Source organism: Mirounga angustirostris, unplaced genomic scaffold (assembly GCF_029215605.1).
Source record: "Mirounga angustirostris isolate CCGP_5_RB_7025 unplaced genomic scaffold, mMirAng1.0.hap1 SCAF_1, whole genome shotgun sequence".
Lineage (NCBI taxonomy): Eukaryota > Metazoa > Chordata > Mammalia > Carnivora > Phocidae > Mirounga > Mirounga angustirostris.
Genome location: NW_026991709.1, coordinates 57,514,658 through 57,539,699, shown reverse-complemented (window position 1 = coordinate 57,539,699; position 25,042 = coordinate 57,514,658). Strand labels below are relative to the sequence as shown.

At 40.2% G+C, this 25,042-nt stretch overlaps 1 protein-coding gene across 5 annotated transcripts; it reads right to left on the bottom strand.

The window, feature by feature from the left end:
- Positions 1 to 757: 757 nt before the first annotated feature.
- On the bottom strand, positions 758 to 18,717 carry CD200 (CD200 molecule). 5 transcript variants are annotated; one of them, XM_045902860.3, is made up of 7 exons: positions 18,567 to 18,677; positions 17,541 to 17,813; positions 14,969 to 15,050; positions 11,493 to 11,813; positions 8,876 to 9,143; positions 6,604 to 6,711; positions 758 to 2,029 (listed from the first exon to the last, which is right to left on the bottom strand). In XM_045902860.3, exons 4-7 carry the CDS (start codon positions 11,568 to 11,570, stop codon positions 2,022 to 2,024), a joined length of 462 nt encoding a protein of 153 aa, XP_045758816.1. In that variant the 5' UTR covers positions 11,571 to 11,813; positions 14,969 to 15,050; positions 17,541 to 17,813; positions 18,567 to 18,677; the 3' UTR covers positions 758 to 2,021. The 5 variants fall into 5 exon arrangements, with proteins under 5 accessions (XP_045758816.1, XP_054360146.1, XP_064445608.1 ...); XM_054504171.2 differs by lacking the exon at positions 17,541 to 17,813 and having other exon boundaries at positions 8,876 to 9,148; positions 18,567 to 18,717; XM_064589538.1 differs by having other exon boundaries at positions 1,946 to 6,711; positions 8,876 to 9,148; positions 18,567 to 18,675.
- Positions 18,718 to 25,042: the final 6,325 nt, after the last annotated feature.

Sequence of the window (25,042 nt, the reverse complement as noted above, 5' to 3'; positions counted from 1 at the left end):
TGAAATCTTCTCATAATGTGGTCTCCTTCTTTGCATATACTTTAAATGATCAGTCTTTAATATTGTCCCTGAGACCATTTCAGGGGGTCCACAAAAGTCAAAACTATTGTTCACAGCAACACATCATTTGCCTTTTTTACGCTCATTCTCTCACAATCGTGATGTGGAACTTCCCAGAAACTATGTGATGTGTACTGTGGACATCATTCTGATGGCTACGAGAATGCATGCTTGTATATTTTTGTTTTTAAAATTCACAATGTGAATTTTAAATGTGAAAGTTTCGAATGTGGTAAATATCAGCAAACACTTCTCTTTACAAGAAACTCTCTGGGGTTCTCAATAATGTTTTTAAGCACGTTCTAAACTTTTGAGAGCTACTGCTTTAGTTATCCTCCCTGATCTGGCAGCTGAAATACCAGGCAGGGTGGTAGCTCTGATTAAATTCAAAACCAGAGTAACTTAATCAGTTTGCAAAGGTTGATATCTAAAAGCAAAATCAAAAGAACATATACAAGGAAGTGCTCCAAACTGACCAGGTCATGTCCAAAGCACAGTTGGCAACCTGACGGAGCTCTCACTGGCCAGATCGGGGATATCTGATTTGTGACTTTGTGATTAATCAGAAATGTCAGTGGCATCTTCTGGTGGGTGAGAGATAGAGGAGAGAGGAGGGTTTCACACAAAGGGGGAAAATCTAAAGATTATCATTAATGTCCACATTTCCCAAAAGAGTGTCGTGAACCAAATATTTAGATTTGACACTTTTAATCATTCAGTATCTTAATACAAATATAAGAAATAATACAGATTTAAATAACATATGAAAAGCTTACTAAATATACAAATATCCAATTCAACAGTGAAAACAACTTAAGCTTTAGTTCTTAGGTCACTGAGTAGAGACAAGAAAGCAAAAGATACTGAAAAAGTCAATAATTTGGTCTTATGATTTTTAAGAGTTCAAAAATGTTCCACTAGTTAGAACAATATAATTTAGAACAAAGGGATTTCTAAACCCAAACATACCTTCTCTGCTATTATGAGAAGTTAACTCATGGGAAAAGAAGCCAGGAGGGAGAAGCATTTGAATTGACTTTGAATTCGAAGCTTCCTAAATGCCTGTTTTTATTTTATCATGTATTTTCTTTTGATTTCACAATGACTGGTATAGGACCAGATCCTATTATAAGTCAAATGGGACAGGAAATGCTTTTTTTAAAAACGTGAGCTGCTGGGCTAACAATATTCTTCTATACAAGTAGATAAGTAAAGTTAAGGTTGTCAATGTTATTTTGCAATGAATTCAGTCCCATATTCATTGTGGTAAACGCCAGTCAGAGGAGGACATGAAGAACTGCAGTGAAACCAAGGATTCTAGAAAGACCAGTTACTAACAAACCAGTCAGCAGGTAGTGGACTACCACCACCACATGAGGAGGAAACTGACTCGTGGACCTAAGAACAATATGGAAGAAGAGATGGAACAGCAACAGAAAGGTAAAAGGTAGTCTCAGAAAAGTTCTTTGGTCCTTAACACCTTCCCGTGTTCTCCTTTCTCTTTTTCCTTTCTTGATTCCTTTTTTTCCTGCAATTACATCAGTTTTTGGAGCAGAATGGCAAACGATCTGGTCCAACTTCCTAATTTTCTGGATGCGGGTGTGGATGCTCATTGAGATAAAGTGATGGACAGAGCGTTGCCCTCGGTTGGAGCCAGAGTCAGCCTCTGAGTTGTGGCTACTGATTCAAAGTCCAGTCTCCTTTCAACAGCACAACACTGCATTGCTTCACAAAATCAAGTCCTACAACAGACTTGAGAGGTAAAACGACTTCCTTTTGGAACTCTCACAAGCACTGGGTAGCTTAGATGGCAGTAGAAATCTTGAAATTCTTAGGTCTTTTACCCCTACCTCTTCTGCTCTTTATGTCCCTCAGAGAATGACCCTTTTCCTCCTGCCTTTCTTCTGAGTCGGATTCAAGTAGACCAGGGAGTAAATTTTCCAGGTTCTGTGTGATTTCCTCTAGGGCTCTGGATAAAAGAAAGATCAAGATATTAACTTCCAACATTTATAATGTCTATCCTAACACATTTGAAGAAGATACATAACAGAAGTGTCAATAAGCATAGAACACACCTGTGCATATTTCATTGGCAAAGATAAGGACATTCCTGACCCAATGTGATGTGGGGAGACCATGACTCTCTCCAAGGGACGTAGGTAATTCTAGGAAATAATCTTTTACAGAATCACTTAGGACTACAAGTAAAAAAAAAAAAGAGAGAGAGAATTCCAAATAATCTACATGTATTTTATTTATAAGACCTTGAGCTTTGCTCTCTGTGGATACTAACTCACTGGACCTTGGGCTGGGAATGGTCACAAAGTAGACCCATGGAGGGCCTTTCCAGGGCTATCAGGTTTCTCGCACCTAAACTGAAAGGATGTGGACCTCCCTACAAGGCAGGCAAAGACCTGGGATTTTATCTTGGGGCTACCTCTCATTCTCTGTGTAATCTTAAGTAATTCTTTACCAGAAACTGTAACATTTTAAACCTGCCAAAATTCCAGTACCTGCTGTCTGTGGTAAAAAAAAAAAAACACAGAACAGCTCAGGCAAGAATGCCCAGGCTTAAGGTTCTGCTAGTGAGTGACTGTGTCATCTGGTCGTGACATTTTGGTATGATGGATGGCATCTGCCCCCATTCAAGGGTAAACTCTTGTAGAAAAATACGTTGGAATGGAAGATTTCTCCCAGCAGTTTTGACCTAAGCAGTCCAATAAAGGTTGCCCCACACTTTTCTTGTATAAAACACCCCATTTCTTCAGCTTAGAGCTATGAGGAAACTGGGGTAGGGGTGCTGGCTACCACCCATCTAGCCTGCCTCAGGGAGATGTTAAGTACAATTATTACGCAAAGCAAAGATTCTTATTATTTTAGAAACAAATACTCTTTGTATTGTCCTTCTAACCAGTCACCAATTTCACCATCATAAATTGTCCTTTGGGCACTTTTGTTATTTGATAGAGTACTAAGCTTAAAATAGAAAAAAATGGCGGGGTGCCTGGGTGGCTCAGTCGGTTAAGCATCTGCCTTCGGCTCAGGTCATGATCCCAGGGTCCTGGGATCGAGTCCCACATCGGGCTCTCTGCTTTGCGGGGAGCCTGCTTCTCCCTCTCCCCCTGCTCTTCTCTCTCTCTCTCTGTCAAATAAATAAAATCTTAAAAAAGAAAAAAATGGCATGATTCTACCCAGAACATAGTGTTTTATTAACACTGCCATTATCATTGAAAGAGCCCATTTACAGGTTACATTATTATGAAGTGAAGTGAAAGAATTCAGGGTAATTATAGATAATGTGGGCAAGAAAAAAAAACCACTTTGCTATGAAATAGCTAGACACTTGAAGAAAAAGTGAAATCTGGCGTGTGCATTTCATATGAATGTCTAAATTTTCTACTGTTTGCCAATTCTGCCTTGACTCAATCAAACAAAAGAAAACTAGTACTCAAAAATTTCAAAAACTGAGGTGATTATCTGTCTATTAAGATCTGCCCCAAAGTGAGGTGAGTTTTTGAGAAGCATGTAATCATTGGTGGGTTGACTAATGAGAAATAAAAGGCTATTCTCAAGCTCAAATTTAATTTCATTGTGGAAGGGGCACATTTATGACATCAACTGGGTTTTAATAGCAAGAACTAATATAGAATGGTGGAAAATTTCCCTAGGAAATTTTATTTTATTTTTTCACTTTCTATTTTAGTAATAAAGTACTGGATTCACGAAAGACAAAGGAAAGAGGCTGTTCTTTGAAAACATATCAACCTATTAATCAACCTATTATCTTACTGATGTCGTTTCATGGGAAGTAACTACAATGATCCCACCAGGACTGATACAAAGAGAAATTGCCTCTAAGTCATCATACCTTCCTCCAGAGGTATTTCACCTTCACTGGTGAAAAGAACACAACCATTTTCTGGCATTAAACAGAATCACAAGAAAAAGTGATTTTTCTACAAAAGTGACATCATCATTAGAGATCACTCCTCTATCCCAAAACTATAAATTTGCTTGTGCTTTTGTGAGCAATGAATAAGTGATTTTGATCTAAATAGACTTTGTTGTTGCTGAGTCACACTTACTTAACTAGATTTGTCTTACCATGGGGCGGCTCCCTGGAGAGGATTCTTTTCTACTCACATTCAGTGAGTTCAAGAATGAATTCATCAAGAATGAATTCATCCCTCCTCCCCTCCTTCTCTCTCCATGAACTTGAACACAAGCACACACACACTCACACACATTCAGTTCCCCTTTTCACTTCCTTATTTCTGAGCACATCACCATTGTTCCAGTCACTGGGATCAGAAACTTGGTGTCATTTTTGACTGATCATGTTTTCCTGCCCATCCAAAAGTTTTAGGTGTTCAGGAGATGATGGAAAGAAAAAGAGAAAAAAAAAAAAGAAAATCCAAAGTAAGGAAGGGTAAGGAAAGAGGAAGCAAATGTAGTAGGTCCATTGGCTTTCATCACAAATTGATAATCAGGATTTGCTACTTAAAGAAATTTAAAATGTCAACATCTTCTATGGTTTTCTTCCCTTTCGCCCAACTTTTGTTATAACTTCAGTTTTGATCTTGAGTGTTTAAGTCTCCAGCATAACCGACACTTTGTTTTACTAGCTATTTAAGTAAATGGGACCAAATCATCTGGCTGTTAAAATATTTGAAACCAGAAAAAAAATTCAGCCCCCCAAAATGTGCCACTGAACATTCAATGTAATTAACTGATTTGGCCGTATGTCATGAAGACATCATCAGTAAATGGCAATCCCAGTGCTTGCAAGATTCTGTAGAGGTTCAGGTGTTTATTTTCATAAATGAGAAAAAGCCTAGAAACAAAGATAAGCTGACTCCCTTTGCTTCAACTAGAAAAGACATTGAACAATGATGTTTCCCAGAAAACCCAAGACTTACTTAATGAACAAAGGACAATTATTTTGCAAATGCCCAATTCTAGTGGAATTTACCTTGGGCTTGAATAGATTGTATTATAAGATTCTTGTCCAACAGGGACTTTTTAAGATGAATTTGAACACTTCATACTTCTTTCCTCACGCTTTCCAAAAGAGTACAACAGTAACAGCAAGCTAGGATTAAAATACATGCAACCCAATAATGCCTTTCAAGTCAGGACTCCAGGGCATCATAGCTGGAAGAACGTTCTGGCAGAGGTCAGCAGACCAAAACCAGCGTTCTAGTCCTAAGCCTGTTGTTAACTAGCTGTGCGACCTTAGGGAAGGAAGTCAATTTCTCTCTCTGGCTTCAAGTCCTAATGGGAAAAATGAAATGTTTGGATAAAGTAAAATCAAACAGCCTACTGCCTCTGACATTCTGCAGAGCACTAATGAATTCTATGGGCTTATGTTTATATGCAATAAAATTATCTGATCTGTAATTTCCTCTTCCCATCGAACAGACACTTTTATCTACTTTTGCAAAAGGGTCATTGACACTGAAGATTTGTTGCTTTTCTTATAAAATCACAAGAATTAATCTGGTACTTGTATAAGGCTTACGCAAAATTAAGTGTTCAAAAAACCTACAACATGAAAGATAGCTTACGATTTAACTTTAAAAAACCAACAGTTTTTTTCTTCCCTATCTTTCAGTCATCCGAGATGGAAAAAATTCCCATATCAGCCTTTCACCCTTGGAAATCCCCATCACACACACCATAAACTGAAGCTTTGCATTAACTTTAATAAATTATGCACTGCCTCCCGAAAACAAAAAAATTTAAATCTCTCTCTCTAGCTGACTCCTCTTGTTTTATAGCTTCTCATTTTATAGTATCTCCCAAGGTTTTAGACTCAGCATTTATGAGGTACTGAAATTACAATAAGAAAAAGAGAATTGAAAATGTCACTTTGAAAATCTTATCTATCTGTCCATCCATCCATCCATCCGATTCATTCACTGTCTTAATGAAAGTTTATTGAGAACTTCATATACATAAGACACTGTGATAGATGTTGTAGGGACAGAAAAAAATTTATAGTCTATAAGGACAGAATGACATGACGGAGTTAATAAGTGTAGGTCACCTGTAAGCTGCCTATAGTATTTGAGGCATAGTAGGAGTATAACATAGAAAATACTATTTAATTAGTGAGTATACTGGACAATTTCAGAGTCTCTTACGTGGACTAGCTGGCCCAGGGAGCGCTCGCTGTAAAAGGAAAAGAGACTGTCCTTCTTGTTAATGGGTAGAAGAACATAGTGTGGGTACGGAGACTTCTTTCTCCGGTGTGGCTGTCAGCTGACTCTACAGGGATTGGACATTGTCTACATTTCCTCTCATCGACCCTTACTCTCAACTTACAAATAATTAGCCATTAAATGATTGTAGCAAATAAAAAGCAGAAACATCCAGTTTAATGTCCAACTGCTAGAAAATGACCCCAAAAGTGTTCTAAAACACCAGCAACAACAAGCAGGACACATTGTTGCCATCCCTTATTTACATCTTCCTGTACTCTCCACAGTGCTATTAAAAAAATCATTTGTTTCCTTCTTTGTACTTCCTATGATAACTTACCTCGGTCTTGGTTCCGACGACGTTTCCAGTATAGTAAGATGGAGATTAAGACCAGAAGAATTACCAAGGAAACAATGCTTAACAAGAGCGGAACTGAAAACCAAAATCCTATAGACGGTGAAGGGGGGAAAAAGGAGAAACAAAGTCATAAGCAGAAACCATTGAGGCAAAAAGTGATATAAAGCAATCGTTGTGATGAGTTTTTCCTAGAGTGGAGCTTTCGATGAAAATTATCCTCAAATATATACCTATTGATGTCTCCACTCATGGTTTCATATTATTTCAATAACATTTAGTTAATAATAATCTAACCACGTTTTCTGTGGCTACTATCTCATAAGAGCTTTGAATGTGTTATTTCATTTAATCCTCAAAACAACCCAAGAGTTAGGTATTATTATCATCATCGCACATATAAAAACAACAACAACAACAGCAGAACAAAAAACTGAGGCTCAGAGAAGCTAAGTAAGCCCCAAATCAGCGTAGTAAGGGGCAGAACCAAGGCTTGGTCAGAGGTCACAACCCATTAAAATAATATATTTATTGAGGAAGTTGTGGAAAATACAGAGACATATAAAGGAAAAAAATCATGGATTTCATGATGCCAACCCCAGGAGTAACTCATCTCAATGTTTTTATTGTATTTCTTCTAATCTGTGTCTTTGTTATTAAACCTCTTTCCAACAGTCAATAAACGCAGCCCCTCAGTGTCACTCCGCAATCCTACAGCGGGGGAAGAGCTTCCTGATTTGGGAGTTTCCAGCATCTTCCTCATACTTCTGTAACAGGATTTCTCACATCATAATTCAACCAAGCCCCTTCAGACAGAGATGTGTCTAACTTCCATGGTTCCAGTGCTTGATAAATGCTTGAAGCATGGAAGACTTTCAGTAAATGCTCGCAGAGTAAACAAACATTACACAAACGATGTATAAACATTATAAACGACGTAAGTCGATTCTGGCATTCTTGGACAAGAAGACATGTTCCTTTTCAGGTTCTTGCTTTTCAGGGAAATTTACCCTCTGCCTTGGCTGAAAATGAGGATCTCTTCACAAATGTCCAGATCTAACACTACAAATCTTTTGCCCAAAATTACCTAAATGTTGACTTTTTGATTAGTCTGTGTTTTTCAATAACCCCAAAAATGACTATAGGAAATGTTCCCTAGAGGCAACCACATCAATAAGGCATTCAGGGGAAAGTTTTCCCAGGCTTTAGTGCTTAAAATGCTCCCTGGAAAAAAAGCATCAGTACCTTTGTAGGAGGCTTATTAATGAGAGCCTCGTCCAGAGCTGATGCTTTAGCCACACAGATAAAGAAAACCGTGGCTATTCCCAAAGCATCTTGCCTAAAACTGCCGCTCCCTCTCTTCTCCCGCCCACAGGCCTCACTTCCTGTGTCCATGAGGCCCAGAGCTAGCAGCTTAGAGAGAAACACAAGAAAGCAAAAGCAGTCTTGCTCAGGATGCAGTTTGTTTCAAAGGGGTGAGGAAAACATCCTCACATTGGCCCCTTTCTTAAAAGCTCTGTGGCCCTGTTCTACAGCGCAGAGGATGCAAAGCCTTCCTCATGGACGTCACTTCTTCCAGGAAATCTTCCTGCTCCCTCCAGACTGAGCTGATCCTCTCCTCCCCACTCTCAATCCTCCTGGATGCAGCGTAGCTTTCTTCCTGAAGCATTTCGCACGCAGTTGTGTAATTGCCCGTTGTGTTATCCGCAGTAGAACAGAAGCTTTCTGAGCACAGGGACTGAGTCTTGCTTACTGTCGCACTTCAACAGTCCCAACACCTGGCACACAACAGACACTCAGGAAATGTCAGCAGCATGGAAAGCTAAAGGCATGGATGGATCTCAACAAAAGCGTTTGGTATGTGGGCAACATACAACAGTTACCAAAGTAAAACTGGTTTTACTGGTTTCCTCAACTCTGTTTTTCTTTCCCCACTTACTCCATTCTCTCTCTTATTAGCTCCTTGGCTAAGAGGCCAAGAGGCTCTGCAGAACATTCACCACTTTCCAGTTGTGTGTACACAGATGCAACCACAGCCTTCTCTTACCTTTATTTTTTATTTATTTATTTATTTTTGACAGAGAGAGAGAGAGAGAGAGCGAGAGCAGGAGCACAAGCGGGGAGTGGGAGAGGGAGAAGCAGGCTTCCCGCCGAGCAGGGAGCCCGATGCGGGACTCGATCCCAGGACCCTGGGATCATGACCTGAGCCGAAGGCAGACGCTTAACGACTGAGCCACCCAGGCGCCCCTTCTCTTACCTTTATGCACAGTTTGCGTGACGCTGGTCACATTCCCCAGGTGCAGCACCTGGCAGACCACCTCCTTCCCCACCTGACGCTTGGGGTCTTTGACCTGGAGAACGCTCGTGACAGACGTGGTCCCATTGGGGTGAAAGAGAACCTCAGTACTGTTTTCAATCTCTGACCCAGACACCTTCCAGGAGATCACAGGGGCTGGGCGGGCATTGGCAGAGCAAGTGATATTTAGGTGGTCTTCGAAGAATTTATAGTGAAGGAACACTGTGGGCTGTACTGGGACAAAAAAAAAAAAAATGATGGTCTGCCATCAGTTAAGCCCCACATTCTCCTCAGAGGAGGAAGGAAGATCTTTACAGAAAGACACTGGGGGCTCAAGGGATAAGGTGGCACATCCAATCCAAAGTGGGGCTCCTCAGTTCTTCCTGTGTCTAATCCTCTGGCTGGCAGGATGGAAACTGGCCTAAGACAGCCCTGTAACAAGAAAAATCCTCTCCATAGTTTGTCTGCAGGGGGATTAGCTGAATGGGGCGGGGGGGGGGGGGAGGGGATTCTTCTTTCTCAAACGATCCAGAGCCTAATATTCTGTTCTCCATTTCCATGGGCAAGGCAGCATCTCTGGCTTCTTCTGGGTGTCCCTCTCATAGTCTGACAATGGTCACCCGTCAGCATGGCCATAGAGGTAGGCTGTACTTCTCAGAAGCCCCAGGGTGGTTTCAGACCAGAGAGCCCGCAGAGGGAGTGCTTAGAGATGGCCTTTCAGAGCTGGACCAGGAATGAGATGCGAGGAGGAGACTTGGAAAGTCCCTGCTTGGAATATCTACAGAAAATGTAAATTAGAAATTCACTGCTGATAACCAGAAAATCACAGAATGACAGTTGAAAGGACCTTGGAGATCACCTGATAGAATTAAGACAAAATAGTTTATGAGAAAAGCACATTATTTTAGTCCAGCTGTAACCCTGTTCCCTTTCAAAAGTCCCTTGACCAGTGAATTCATTTTCATTGTGTACTTTCAATGTGCAGTTCATCTCTACTGAGCAAACACGAGCTGGCTTTCCTGTGGTTACTCTGAAGCCTACAAGATAATTAAAGGGCAGTAGCGAAAGGAAAACCTGGTCTGTGTTTAGAGGTTCAAGAGGTGGGTGGGTGGCAGTGGGTTGGAGGAAATGGGCCCAGAGGGACTGTGGCTTCTTCCAAAGAATACCCAGATTACTAAAGTCGATGGGCACTACGGGAAGACAGATAAAAGTGAAGGAAGAGGAGTATGGTTGACATGGTGAGACTGGGTGGCAGGGTTCTCTGGTACATCCAAGGAAGCTATAGATGGAAGCTATAAGGTATGGCTGGAAATGATCCATGTGGAAAAGAACAGGATTACTATCCAGAAAATTCAGGGGAGTTTGGTTTTCAGGTAAAAAATAATACAAAAGTTTATGGGTAAAGGAGGGTAAAAAAAAGAAAGATGAGAAAAAAAGAAAAGAAAAAGTAATAGAAATGAAAAAAACATCCACAAGAAGGAAAAAAAAGACAAGTGAGGAGGTAGGAGGAAGGAAGGAAGGAAGGAAGGAAGGAAGGAAGGAAGGAAGGAAGGAAGGAGAAAAATGGAGAGGAAAGAAGGAGGGAAGACTGGAGGGAGAGGAAAGAGGAAAAAGGACAGGGAGACAAAGAGACAAAGAAAACAAAAAAATAGAGTCAAGAAGAAAACCTGACATAAGATCCTGCAGAGAGGACTCATTATAGGCAAAATAAGTGAAAGAAACCTTGTTTTGTTTTGTTTTGTTTTCCTGTTGCCATACCTCCCTTGCACTCTCGTTTACTGATCCTCCTCTTACCCCATGTCCAATATTCTTGGTGTGCTCAAACTCTCACTTTAACATTCCTGATAACCCTGTCTAAATTTCTCTTTTCCCTTCTAAAACTACCACCAAGTGTGCCATGCTCCAAAGTTACCCCTTATTCCCACTTCTCAATTCTCGATCCCAGCTATGTGTCAGTTAAACGGAAAAGAAACTTGTCAAACTAAGCCTCTTGGATTGTAAAAGAATGCTTATTATCCAGTTAAATACCTAGTTGACTGCAGGTATGAAGAGCCTCTGAGGTATATCCCAAGAGAACTGTGTTGAAACAAAATGAGAGGGACCACCATAACTGGCTCTGGGTAGGCCCAATCTGGCTCTGTCCTCAGATCCAAAAGTGTTAAAGCTGTTAGAGACCCTACAGATGATCGATTTCATACTTACTGTGCAGATAGACAGACTCTGGTTCAGAGAGTGGGATAGGACGCTCCCAGGGTCACATGACTGCTAATGGCAAAGCCAGGTCTGAATCATACCACTACTTATGAAGAACCCATTATCCTCACCATGGTCCTTAATTTACTCTTGCTGAGAACACCATTCCTCAGAGCAAAGATAACCCCAGGCAGAGATTCAAGGTAGCCCCACGAACTTTCCAAATAACCATAAGCACAGTTATAACAGACATGAAAGGCTAAGTGTCTTCTCATGAGCTTTTCTGAGGTTCGGATCCTGAAAAACCAGGCACTGCTACCAGGTTCCAAACATTCTTGAAAATGCCATTTCTAGCCAGAGACAATGTATTCCCAGAGATTCTCACCAGAGAGGCTGAGGCAGGCTGTTCCTGAGATCTTCCCAGAACCAAAAGTATTGAAGAGGCACTTGTAACACCCTTCATCCTCCAGGGTGGTGTTCCAGAACGTAATGGTTGAGTTCTTGAGTTCCAGCTGGGTGATGTTTATCTTGTCTTTATAGGCAGGCTGGACCACAACCCCATGGTTCTTGCTGAAGGTGACCATGTTTTCTGGGCTAACAGCCTTGATTTTCTGCCATGTCACAATCAAGACTTCCTCGGAATTTTGCAGAGAGCATCTTAAGGAAGCAGGTGTGTTCAGCGGCTTTTTTTCATTTTGGGTCATGACTTTTATCATGGAATCATAAAAGAACATTTGTATTTTAAAATTTAATACATAAAAATACATATTTTTCTGATTTAAAAAATGCATGTTCAAAGTTAAACATAGAAAAGATAGAGAAAAATGCAAAGAAAACATTTACCTACATCCCTGATGTTGCTAGAGAAATCTAAGTTCAAATACGTTTATTCAATCTTTAAGAGTAACAGAGTAAAAAAACAAGAAAGCAAACTTTCAGTGACAGAAATTGTGCAAAGAATCCCTGTAAGCTGAAAGCAGGTAGAATGGGGTTGGAGATGCAAATTGCCAGATAGAATAGAAGCATCACCAGGAGTGTTCATGCCTAGAGGTGCAGAAGAAAGAAAGGGCCAACGGACAATTGGCAGAGTGATCCGTTTAGGTGAAGAAGATGTAACAGGCCTATACATTCCACACACACCCCCTATAAAGAAGGGTCAGCAATAGCAGTTTTTGCCTCCGGGAAGCAGTGGTGAATATAGGAACATAAAGTAGAAGAACATGCGGGACAATGCTTCAGGAGGCTACATAGTACCAGATGGCTTTGACAATCAAATAACAATTTACTACGCATTCCCACATTTTTATTTAATGCAATGCAGAATATAAGGCATGATAATAATTTCTTCCCCCGTCAATGCTGGCTACTCATATTGATATGAGAGATGATTCAATAGGAAATCTTAATATAATAACAACTAGGCAGACATTTGAGAAAGCTGACTCAATGAAAGAATAAACTCTACAAACCCAGGAACTCAAACTAAATGAATAAAGACATAATGAATCAAGAAGCACTTTGACGTGAATAAACATGATCTCTTAAGTATAAAAAGAAGCCAGCATTGTAAACAGTAGAAATTAGAGTTGTAGAAAATGACAAATATAAAATCTTAATGATTTGGCTGATTTAGCAGAATGGACATCACTGAAGGGTCAACTAGTTAAGTGTGCTTTTGTGCTACATTCTTCCCAGAATGTAGCACAAAAGCATAAAGATATGGAAAAAATTCAAGAAAAATTCAAAGACCTGGAATATTTCAACATCATCACTGAGACTTATAAGAAGGGAAAAGGAAGAATGGGAGACAAAAACGCTGTAAGGGACAAAAATGTATTTTTCAAAATGATAAAAGGAGCAATCTAAAATAAGATATATACATTATGAATCTTTATGTTGGGACACCTGGGTGGCTCAGTCAGTTAACCATTCAATGCTTGATTTCAGCTCAGGTCATGATCTCAGGGTCATGGGATTTAGCCCCACATCAGGCTCCGCACTCAGCAGGGAGTCTGCTTGAGATTCTCTCTCTCTCCCTCCCCCTCCATGTTCTCTCTCTCTCTGTCTCTCAAATAAATAAATCTTTAAACAAACAAACCTTTCTGTACCTAACAACATAAGTGAAACATATAAAAAGCCATAGAATTGAAAAGAAAAATTTTAAATCCACAAAAATAATGGGAGAGTTTTCCATAGTTTGCTCAGAATTTTCACTTCCACATATTAAAAAATACAGATAAAGCAAAAAGGTCAAATGTAAGGATGAGAAGATTTGAAAAATGAATATTTATATATAAATCATTATATATATAAATCATATGTGTATGTGTATATAGGTATGTATTTATAAACTTTTACCAAAAGAGAACATACAATCTTTACAAACATTCCCCCAAATTGAACTTGAAATAAAATGCAAAAAAAGCTCTTACCCTATGACCTTGAACACTGTCCACAATGTAATAAACAAGAAATTTACATACTTCTTTCAACTCTAATTACACCGGAAGTCATAGCAAGAATAATCAATTACTATAAATGACAAGGAGAATATAATGTATTAAAATCCGTAGAAACTGATAAAGCCATCTTCAGAGGGAAATATTTAATCTTAACTTCATTAGGAAACGAGAGATTGAAAAATGAATACACACGTATATTCAAACATCCCCCAAAAGATAAAAGGAGTGAATTCATATAGATAAAAGCACAAATTAATGCAATGGTAGACAACATGTAGACTTAATCAAAAACACCAAAATCTGTTTTTTTTTAAATGAATAACACAGAGAACACGTTGGCTAGTATCATAAAAAAAAAAAAAAAAGAAGCAATGTCCTCTCAGTGGCCCTTCAACAATGTCAAGGATGAGAAGGTAGGCATACCAACAGACACAAATTGGAACCCACGAGTATTGCAGAAGTGTAGTTGTAGGGAGGTGTACTCTTGGTAGATGTGAAAAGCTTTGGAGGCTATACCTGTTGTTGGGGTTTTCTGAAAGTTTGTTGAGATTTTGCAGAGCAGAGATTTGAAGAAATTGCTGCTTTTAGAATGGAGAGTAGAAAAGGAACCTGAGCTAGAGTTTTAACTTCTTAGGTGATTTTTCTATTTGACTAAGAAATAATCTAGTGGACAGTTTACAGTTCTTGGATGCTTCTATGGAATTCCATTTAGATTCCCCCAAGCCCGTTGGTAAAGCCTGTGCCATGGATGGTGGGAAGCCTGCCCTGTCTCCACCTGTGAAGGCTGATATAAAGCAACAGCACATGGAAGGTGATAGAAGGTCAGTGGCGAAGTGAGGGGTGGCATCCCATGGAACACAGGAGAAAGGTCTGGCACAACTAGGAAACTCAACAAATAAGTGGACAGCACAGGCGTATGCTTCATATAGACTGTGAACCTAGGTAACCTCTAGACTACATTATTTTCCATATTTTTCTGTAAAAGAGGGGGCATGCCCAATTTAAAGGCTTACTACCAGATTACCTTCTAAAAAGGGTATATATTCATTCATACTCCCCAAGCATTTCCATATCTTTATAAACATAGGGAATTATATTTAAATAATATGTAAAAGTCATTTGCTTTGATAGGTGAAAAACATCTTAATTTAGAAAGAATTTCTTCACATCTGGTTTTATCTATGGAAACAGTTTCTAAATAGTCAAAGCCTTTTTCCACTTCAAAAACAAAAATGTGTAAAGCAGAAAGAACCACTCCCATTCCTCTAAGCAAATTACATGTTTAAATAATTCATGCAGACAAATAAACTAGCACAGCACAAACAACACTAGCCAGATGTCTCCACTCCAGAAATTGTGCTCCCTGGACCCCATGCAGGGGAACTGGGTATCTTTTTACCTTGCGCCCTGCATAGCATCACTGCTGCCAAGAACCAAATCGGTCTGTAGGTAGACAGATGACAGAAGAGCCTCCTGAACACCTGAAGACAGAAAGCAAAGCAAAGACATGGGCATTTGCATGTGGACAAAAAGCTAAGGAACCTTCAATTTCATGGCTACCTCAGGGAATGCTGCAGCTCAAGTTTTAACCACCAGATAACTTTGGTTTTGTGGATGCAGCACTGCAGACGCTAAATGGAATAAATAAAAGAGTGTGCTCAGGATATGGGAAGGGAAAAGCAGCAGTATGGCTCCTCCATTATGGCAATCCCTAGCAATTTGAGACCGCGCTCTCAAAGCCACCATTGTCAAGAGCCAGGCCTCAAAGACGTGGGATGGTCGGGGAAAACAAACTGCCATAAATACACACAGAAAACACGGAGACTACAAATGCTTTCATCCACTTCCCAAAGAATCCACTTCTGTTAACATTAAAGACGGAACTCAGGGGGGACCACTTTGCAGAAAGATACAACTGCCTTGGAGTTTGCTGCAGTAGATTTCCCTGAAAATTCTGCAAATTTTATACGAATTGCCCCTTTTAAAAAACAGTAGTGTCCAGGGGCACCTGAGGGGCGCAGTCAGTTAAGCATTGGACTCTTGGTTTTGGTTCAGGTCATGATCTCAGGGTCCCAGGATCAAGCCCTGTCACCAGCTTTGCATTCAGTGCAGAATATGCTTGAGATTCCGTCTCTCTCTCTCCCTCTCCCTCTGTCCCTCCCGCTTGTGCGTGCTCTCTCTCTCTCAAATAAATAAATACATTTTTAAAAAAACAAACAAACAAACAGTAGTGTCCTTATTTTTTTTCTGCATTGCTTTGTTTTCATGTGTCCGGGAAGAAATCTTTGGCATTTTTACATGGTGACATTTAATTGGATGTTATTCTGGGTATCATTTTATTATAAAATGAGAGGGTGGATGTAGACAGACTAACTACAGTAGCCCCATGGATCCATTCACTTCCTCTACATGTGTGTGTTCATAAGGGTACAGGCAAGAAATGTAATTTTTCCCTGTATTTTTCTGTATTAGAGATGTGTAAGAAATGTAGGTCTCTCTGTATTTTTCTTTACCTGAGTTTCATTGTTATTTCATGTTGCCATTCCAACTAGAGGTAGAGACTTCACTGCAGTCAATATCACATCATCTCTGTCAATTCAGCCCCCTGCGACCCCCGCACTTCACAAGTGTCCCAATCCCTGGCATTGCATCTCCATTCTTGGGGGCTCACACAATGCCAAGCCATGGGACAGGGCTACTAGTCCTTGGTTACAACCATCTATCCACGGTAGCATTCTCTAAGATGGCTGTGTTCCCCTCCAGTCATCATGGTCATCGACTTGTGCAATTAAACCTTGCACTTAGAAAGTGTCTTCTCTCATTCTCTTTCGTTCTCCTGATTCCGTGCCCCTGGGTTGGGCAAAGGGAAATTCTACAAGCTCTCTGCCTAGACGCCCATTTATCTATCCATCTCTGTTTTACTCTTCCCTTGTCATGATGAGGAGGCTGGTCTCTTTCCACAGTTTCTCCCAGGAAAGCAAGGCACAGATGTTTCTGTTCTTGGATTTCAATAGCTCCTTATAAGTTCTATTTACCATCCTCCTGAACTCCCTCCCCATGCACCGTGATCAGGCACAGGGCTGCCTTTTCAGAAGGCAAGCTTGTGTCTGAATACAGACTTTAATCAGGCCCTCTTTGCTCTCCCAGCCTAGAAAATATGTATTTCCCCTAGGGTCAGGAAAGCTGGTTCTTCCATCTCCTGTGTTCTTCCCATCTGGAATAACGTATGTTCTTGGTTTTCCAGTGTTTAGGCTTTTAAAACTCAAATGCTTAGGCTCTTGCTGTCTCAACACCTTGGCTTCCAAAACTAAAGTCTTCTTTGGCATTCTAATTCTCTGCCATTTTTTTTAACCATATGCCTCTCTCTCACATGGAAACCCAAATTCTAGCAAAGATGATGAGGAATACAGAATGGACTGGCTCTCACAGTGAAAATTTGTGTTTTAGGATAAGAGAGAAAGCAGACGCACACCAGAACACAGCGTGTGAGCTGGGAGCCAAGAATGTCTAAGAAGGAAAACACAATGATTGAGGCAAGGGAATTAGAAGGAAAGCCTTGCTATTAAATATATACATAATTATTCTGGCTGATGAGTGGGGTTAGCACAAATACCATTATGTGTGAGCCAGGACAAATGACTTTACTTCTCCAAAAGAGGCAAAATAACAGCACCAACCCTTCTATTGAAAAGACTAAACAAGTTAGTGCATGGAATGCCCCCAGAATAGTGAGTGATACGAGTAAGCACTAAATAAATATCGTTGTTATTTCATTGGGTTGCTATGAGAATTAAGCATTGAAACCACTTAATAAGGTGTCTAAGATACAGTAAATCCCAATACGTTAGGTAACTAAAAAAAAAAAAAAAATCCATTAATCAAACCACATACAGGGAGTACAAAATGAAAATGGAGAAATCCACTTCTACCCCTTGCCAGGAGGGCCAGGGTTCCCAGGGACCTGGTCTTACCTGACAGCTACCCCTCTGGCAGCTAACTGCTCCTATCCATGCCTCTTTCCCCTGAGTTTCTAGGTGCAAATCCTGCTCCCATCAGGTGTAGTCTCATGGGCTTGTGAAAATTAACCTCTCTGCTTGTTTCCTTATTTGTAAAAGCACATAACAATTCCTCCTCTGAAGGATGGTTGTGAAGATTAGCAGCATCCAGTGCGCCCAGTAAACGTAAGCTCCCAGGCCATCATTCTCCTTTGTTAAGAAAGATACTGAAATGACTGGCCGTGCGGTCTTGCCAGTAAACCATATATGAAAAAAAAGAAAAGAAAAGAAAATACCTTGAGGTATTACTTGTACTTGGATTTTAATCTTGTATTGTTATTATTCTTTTCAATTCTCCCAATATAAATAAAAATCCACTCATTCGGTTTGAGCCATGTAAACAGATCCGGAATAAACAAAATGTCTGTCTCTCTTGGATACCCTGGGGTTTAACCCTGATTTATCTGGCCCTCTCTGGCTCCCGAGGCAAAGGACCGAAGGATGGAGAAAGAGGCCGGTGCTTCAAGGAGGGAGCGAGCTCTGAGCCCTGAATCCTGCAGCCCCCACCCCAGCTTTGGGTGCCAACACGAAGCCAAAGCAGCACCCGCCACCCCTTCTTGGGACAGCATACAATAGGACGTGCTTTCGTGCGCTCGGGTCGGGGCCAGGGAGCCCAGCCGCCAGCCTGCCCGGAGGACCGGCCGGCCGCCGGCGCGCGCCTCCCCGCCCAGGTCCCCTCCGAGGACAATGATCTCGAGAGAAGCGTCTCCGTCTCCGAGGCCCCCGCCTGGCGGCATCCTTCTAGGACAACTGGCCCAGAGAACCGGGACTCCGGGACCAGCCTGGAAACCACCCTCCGCGAGGCAAGGCTAGGCGTCGCGGGGAAAGCGCCCGCACCAAGCCCAGCGCCCAGCCGGCCCCGGGCGAGCCGCCGCCGTCCCCAGGGCCGCCGGCGCGACTTCGCCCGCCCCGCGCCCTCCTTCCACGCCCGGCCCCGCTCACCGGCCTCGCCATGGTCGCTCCCGGGCGCGCGCGGTTGCCGGCTTCGGCTGGAAAGCCCGGAGGCCCTCACCGCGGCGCGCCGGGCGCCTCCAGCTCAGGGAGGCGGGCCAATCCCCGCCCCGGCACGGAGCCATCGTGGCGGTCCACGCGCCCTCAAGTACTCCCCACGAGAGCCCGGCCTCACGGGGTTCCGGTTAAATTCCCCACCCTGAAACATTTCCAGTTCTTCGAGGTGACGATTGGGGAAACTGAGAGAGCACGGGGGTGGGGGATGGGGTGGGGAATACACTTTTTTCATTTTCATTTGACAGGGCAGAAAGGAAATGGGGGAGGTGAGGAGTCATCGGTTGGGCCGTAGCGCTCAGGAATGGCAACCTGCATTGTTAAGCAGGTGTGAAATAACAGGAGGGGGTGAAACCGAGAGAGAACAAAATGGAAAAGGAAAGAAAAAGGCTTTTCTTCGGGGGTCTGGGAATCGCAGTTCAGGGAGCACGGGCTCCGAGAAACTAGAAGCGCGCTGTGCTCTAGTAGGGAAAGCAAGGGGTTTTATGAAAAAGAAGGAAGGGGTGATGACATGAGGCAGATAAAGAAAATAAGGGGAAAGGGTGCTAATTTGGTGCTGACAGCCACTTCTGATAACCAGTGCTTTATTGTTGCTGTCCAGTTAAGCTGTCCCTAGTATGTGTTAACTGCCTATACTGTCTTCGTATGACCTGAATGCCAGCTGCTGTGTTGAAATTTAACTGTTTGTAAAACTGTTGTCGCTTCTGGCTCAGTTCAAGAGCTCATTAGTTGGAAAGGAAAATGGAGCATCAAGATGGATTCTCTCACGTCCAGAAATTTTACACAATTCCACACAGGCATGTCAGAAATGAAGAATTTTGAGAAATGTTATTCAGTTTCTCCAGATGTCACCTATGAAAATAAAAAAAAAAAAATGTTTTGAGGCTGAATTTAACCAACAGACGCTTTTTAAAAACAAATGCACATTTATTTTTATCCAGAATCAAATTTTGTATTCAAGCAATCAATTCTGTGATGATCTCTTCTTTCAGAGTGACTGGTTGGTTGGTTTATTTGTCTTCTTACATGGAGGAGTTTCCTTCCACTTGTTTGGCGAGGAAGATTCTTCTTATTTTAACAAGTTCCAGAGTCCTTGGCTCTTAGAGAGAGAGAAAGAGGTAAACAGATCATTGAATTATTCATCTCCTGAAATCTTCCTGTTTTCTTACCACCACCTTCTGACAAGGTGCTGGGAAAGAGCTTTTAGTTAAGGATCCGTGGACCGCAAACCTGAGAGCTGTAATTATAATGACTGGACCTTTCCACATAAACAGAAACATGACCACACATAATCAAAGGATTAAATGACTCATGGGCTGCCAAACAGGATACGTAAAAGAAAATCAACTTATAGACATAGTATAGTGACATCAAGAAGGTCAAATTAAGAAAATCAAGGAGAAAATTCTAAAAAACTTCAAAAGTGAAGAGAGACACACAAAGGAAAGAGGATCAAAGTGACCTTAAATGTCATAAGGCAGTGCCAGGTGCAAGAAGACAATGAGTTAATTTTCATATTGAAGAAAACTAACTTTGAATTCCACGTCGTCTCTTATGAACATTGCTACACAGGTATATTTAATTTTTTTTATTTTTTCATCAAATGTATCATTTTGTAGAGGAGCATGCAAACATCACAAGTATACAACTCGATGTCATAGCCAGAAGCACATCAAAAACTGCACATTCCCAGCTCTCCAGAGCCTGTCACTACCACCACCAGCCCCTCCCCCCCCACCCCTGCCCCACTGTCCTACTTTTAACCTCCTAGACTAGGCTTGCCTGTTGGTACACTTCATATAAATGGCATCAGAGACGACGTCCTCATTTGTATCTGGGTTCTTTCACTCAGCAGTAGGTTTGAAGAATTCTTCCTTGTGACTGCATATAGTTGTGATTCGTTCATTCTCTCTGTTGTAGACTATCCATTCTGTATATACGGTACACCACATTTATTTCTCTATGCTACTGTTAATGGAAATCTGTTTTCCAGTTTAGGGTTATTTTTAATAGTGGTGCTATAAACATTCTTATACGTGGCTTTCTGTGAACCTGTGTAGACCATTCTGTTAGATTATTTTTTATTTTTGCCAGATATGTCTTTTCCTTTTGCTTTATTTTTAATCTTTCTCTATTCTTTTTTTTTCCCCAAGTGTCAGATACTTTGCTGGACCTAAATTTTTAAAATCTACTCAAAGACTCTGTTCCAGATTTTATAAACAAAGTATTATACAATTATAGGATAAAAAAAGATTTCTGTAAAGGATATAATTCTCATGAAATTTATTCCATCCAAACTCTCCATGAAAACACTTTCAAGAGTATTCTAAGAAAAAGGAACATTAATCCGGGAGGATGCAACATAGAAAGATATATAGAAGGAATAAATAATTCATCAAAATTTATAATTGTCCCAAAAAGCAAGATCCCCCAAATTATAAAACCTACATGGAAGGAGGAAACGAGATATGAGAGGTAAGTGAGAATTTTGGCAAGATATACATTTCTAAGAAATTGACATTATAGGGGCACCTGGGTGGCTTAGTCATTAAGCGTCTGCCTTCGGCTCAGGTCATGATCCCAGGGTCCTGGGATTGAGCCCCACATTGGGCTCCCTGCTTGGCAGGAAGTCTGCTTCTCCCTCTCCCATTCCCCCTGCTTGTGTTCCCTGTCTCACTGTGTCTCTCTCTGTCAAATAAATAAATAAAATCTTTTTTAAAAAAAGAAAGAAATTGACATTATAAAATAAAGAGAAGTATTGTCCTTAGTAAGTTAGGGAAGAACATCAGAAGAATAGTAACAAAAGAATATTTAACTTCATAACAGCATGGGAGAAAAAAGAATATAACTAAAATGATATGAAAGTTAAAAATAAAATGGAAAAGATGTCCTATTATATCAGTTACTACAACATATACAAATAGGTTAAAAACACAAAAGATAGAAACCTAGGACACAGAAGAGTGAACAAGGGAGGGGAAAAATCCCTGCCATTATGAAGCATAAACATTACTTTAAAAAGTCTCTGGAAAAGAAAAAATGTGCTTACATAATTTAACATTTGGCAAACAAGGGAAAGATGACAATTACAATTCTTGGATAAATCTAAAGAAGCAGTTAGAGCTAATTTATCATCTTAACTATACTTATCATATACCAATGTTGAGCAAAAGAAGCAGTGAAGTCAATGAAATAAAAAGTGTAGATAAAACTAAAGGCAAAAATCAATAAAAAGGAACAAAATTGAATGACTATAAAAAGAGCTTTTTCTAGAAATTAATTAAACAAACCTATGGTAAAAATTACTAAGAGAATTGGGGTGCCTGGGTGGTTCAGTTGGTTAAGCGTCTGACTGTTGATTTCGGCTGAGGTCATGATCTCAGGGTGGTGAGATCAAGCCCTGTGTGGGGCTCTGCGCTGGGTGTGGAGCCTGCTTAAGATTTTCTCTCTCCCTCTCCCTCTGACCTTCCCCCCATCTAGAAAATTACTAAGAAAATTAGAAAAAAAGAAACAATATAAAATGAAATATGAGAAGTAGAACTGACATAACAAATAGAAAAAAATAAGACAATATTATGAACATTCATATCAATTTGAAAACACAAAGTGGATAAAATTCTGAAAATGACAAGTTGGTCATAAAAATTTAAAGACTGACACCTTAACAATATTAAGTCTTCCAATAGATGACTATAGGATATTGTTCCATTTGCTGTGTTTTCTCTAATTTCCTTCATTGATTTTTTTTAAGTTTATTTATTTTTAGTAATCTCTACACCCAATTTGAACACAAACATATGACCCCAACATCAAGAGTCACATGCTCTACCTACTGAGCCAGCCAGGTGCCCCTCATTAACATTTTATATCAGTATGCAAGTCTTTCACCTCCTTTGTTAGGTTTATTGCTAAGTATTTTATTCCTTCTTGTGTTATTGTAAATGGAATTGTTTTTCCTAATTTCCATTTCAGACAGTTCATTATTAGCGTGTAGAAACACAACCGATTTTTGTATGTTGATTTTGTATTCTGCAATTTTACTGAATTTGCTTATTTGTTCTAAAAGTTTTTTATGGAGTCTTTGGGATTTTCTACATATAAGATCATGGCATCTGCAAGCAGGGACACTTTAGGTCTTCCTTACTGATTTCCCTGCCTTTTGTTTTGTTTTTTGTTTTTCCTCCACTAAATCTGTGGCTAGGACTTCCAGTATTATGTTAAACAAAAGTGGCAAGAGGGAGCATTCATGCTTTGTTCCTGATTATTGAAGTCAAGCTTACAGTGTTTTACCACTGAGTGGGTTGTTAGCTATGGGTTTTTCATATATGACATTTATTATGTTGAGGTACTTTCCTACTTTCTATACCTAGTTTGTTCAAAGTTTTTATCATGAAAGTGTTTAGAATTTTTTCAGATGCTTTTTCTACATGTATTTAGATGATTGTGTGATTTTTATTCTTTATTGTGTTAATATGGTGTATCACATTAATTTTCAGATGTTGAATTATCCCTGAGTCCCAGGGATTAATACTACTTGGTCATCCTGTATGAGCCTTTTAATACGCTGTTGGATTCAGTTTGCTAGTATTTTGTTGAAGATTTTTGCATCTCTATTTGTCGGAATATTGGCTGGCTATTTTACTTGTGACGTCTTTGGCTGTGATGTCAAGGTAGTGTGGGCTTCAAGATATGAGTTTGGAAGTCTTCCCTCCTCTTCAATTTTTTTGAAGGCGTTTGAGAAGCATTGGCATTAATTCTTGTTTAAATGTTTGGTAGAATTCACTAGTGAAGCCATATAGTCCTGGCCTTTTCTCTGTTGAAAGTTTTTTGATTTCTGATTTACTCTCCATACTAGTCAGAGGTCTATCCAGGCTTTCTACTTTATGATTTAATCATGGGAGGTTAGATGTTTCTAGGAATTTATCCATTTCTTCTAGGTTACCCAGGCTGTTAGTGTATAATTTTTCATAATAGTGTCTTATGACCCTTTTTATTTATATGGCATCAGTCTCTTCTTTCATTTCTGATTTTATTTATTTGAGTCTTCACTCTTTTTTTCTTAGTTTAGCTGATGGTTTATCAATTTTGTTTACCTTTTCAGAAAACCAGCTCTCCGTTTTGTTAATTTTTTCTATTATTTTTGTTTTTTCCTGCTCAAATTTTTGTTACTTCCTTCTGCTAACTTTGAGATCAGTTTTTTCTTCTTTTTCTAGCTCCTTAAGGACTAAAGTTGGGTGTTTTATGCAATCCTTATCAGAATTCCCATAGCGTTTTTTGACAGAAATTTAAAAAACACACACACAATTCTATAATTCACATGGGACACAAAAAACCATGAATAGTTAAATCAATCTTGAGAAAGAAAAATGAAGCTGGAGGCACCATACTTCCTGATTTCAAAATATAATACAAAGGTACAGTAATCAAAACAGAGCAGAACTGGCATAATGACAGACATATGGACCTAGGGAATAGATTAGAGAACTCAGGAATAAATCCACGCATTTGTGGTCAACCGATTTTTACAAGGGTGTCAAGAACACACAATGGAGGTAGGATCATCTCTTGAATGAATGATGTTGGGAAAACTAAATATCCACATTCAAAAGCATAAACCTGGACCCTTCCTTCACAACACCAGAAAAATCAACTCAAAATAGATTAAAGACTTAAATGTAAAACCTGAAACTATAAAACTCCTAGAACACATGGGGGAAAAGTTTCGTGAGGTTGGTCTTGGCAATGATTTCATGGCTATGAAAACAAAAGTACAGACAACCAAAACCACAAATAGACAAATGGGACTCTGTGAAGCTAAAAAGCTACTGCATGGCAAAGGAAACAACAGACTGAAAGGGCAGGCTATGGAATGGGCAGAAATACTTTCAGGAGTCCTTAGGAGACATAATTCATCACAAGCATGCCGATATTGGTTTCTCACTGTTATTAATGCATCTAAGACTGTAACCTATTTGCATGTATTTGAGCTATGGAACAAGAAATGATTACTCAGATTCACCGGCAAGTAGCTCCAGGGTAGGCAACAACTTTTGGTGGCTTTCAGGGTTCATTCTTCTCCACATGAATCTGAAAGGTCTTGACTCAAGCCTGAAATGTTTGTGGTCCTCCAGTCCCTTGCTGATGGTTCGTAGCCCTGAGCCTCTGCATCCTACTTCTCTCACTGTCACATCATCTGGCCTAATGAGTTTCTAAAACTGGTTTTCATTTTATTGAGGGCATGTTTCCAGGTATGTTTTTAAATTAATCAGTGCTAGTGATAAAAGATAACGAACTCTGGAAAAAAGTTTCAAACCATCTAAATGACAAGAGGTTCATCTCCAAGGGGAACCCTCCTATGCTATTGGTGGGAATGCAAGCTGGTGTAGCCACCTCTGGAAAACAGTATGGGGGTT

Excerpts from the sequence above, each read along its gene's own strand:
- CD200 (XM_045902858.3), bottom strand. Across the intron at positions 11,814-14,968 it reads GATGCTATGCAGGGCGCAAG|TCATGACCCAAAATGAAAAA; the intron begins GTAAAAAGATAC and ends CCATGATAAAAG. Across the intron at positions 6,712-8,875 it reads CACGCAAACTGTGCATAAAG|GATTTTGGTTTTCAGTTCCG; the intron begins GTAAGAGAAGGG and ends CACCGTCTATAG.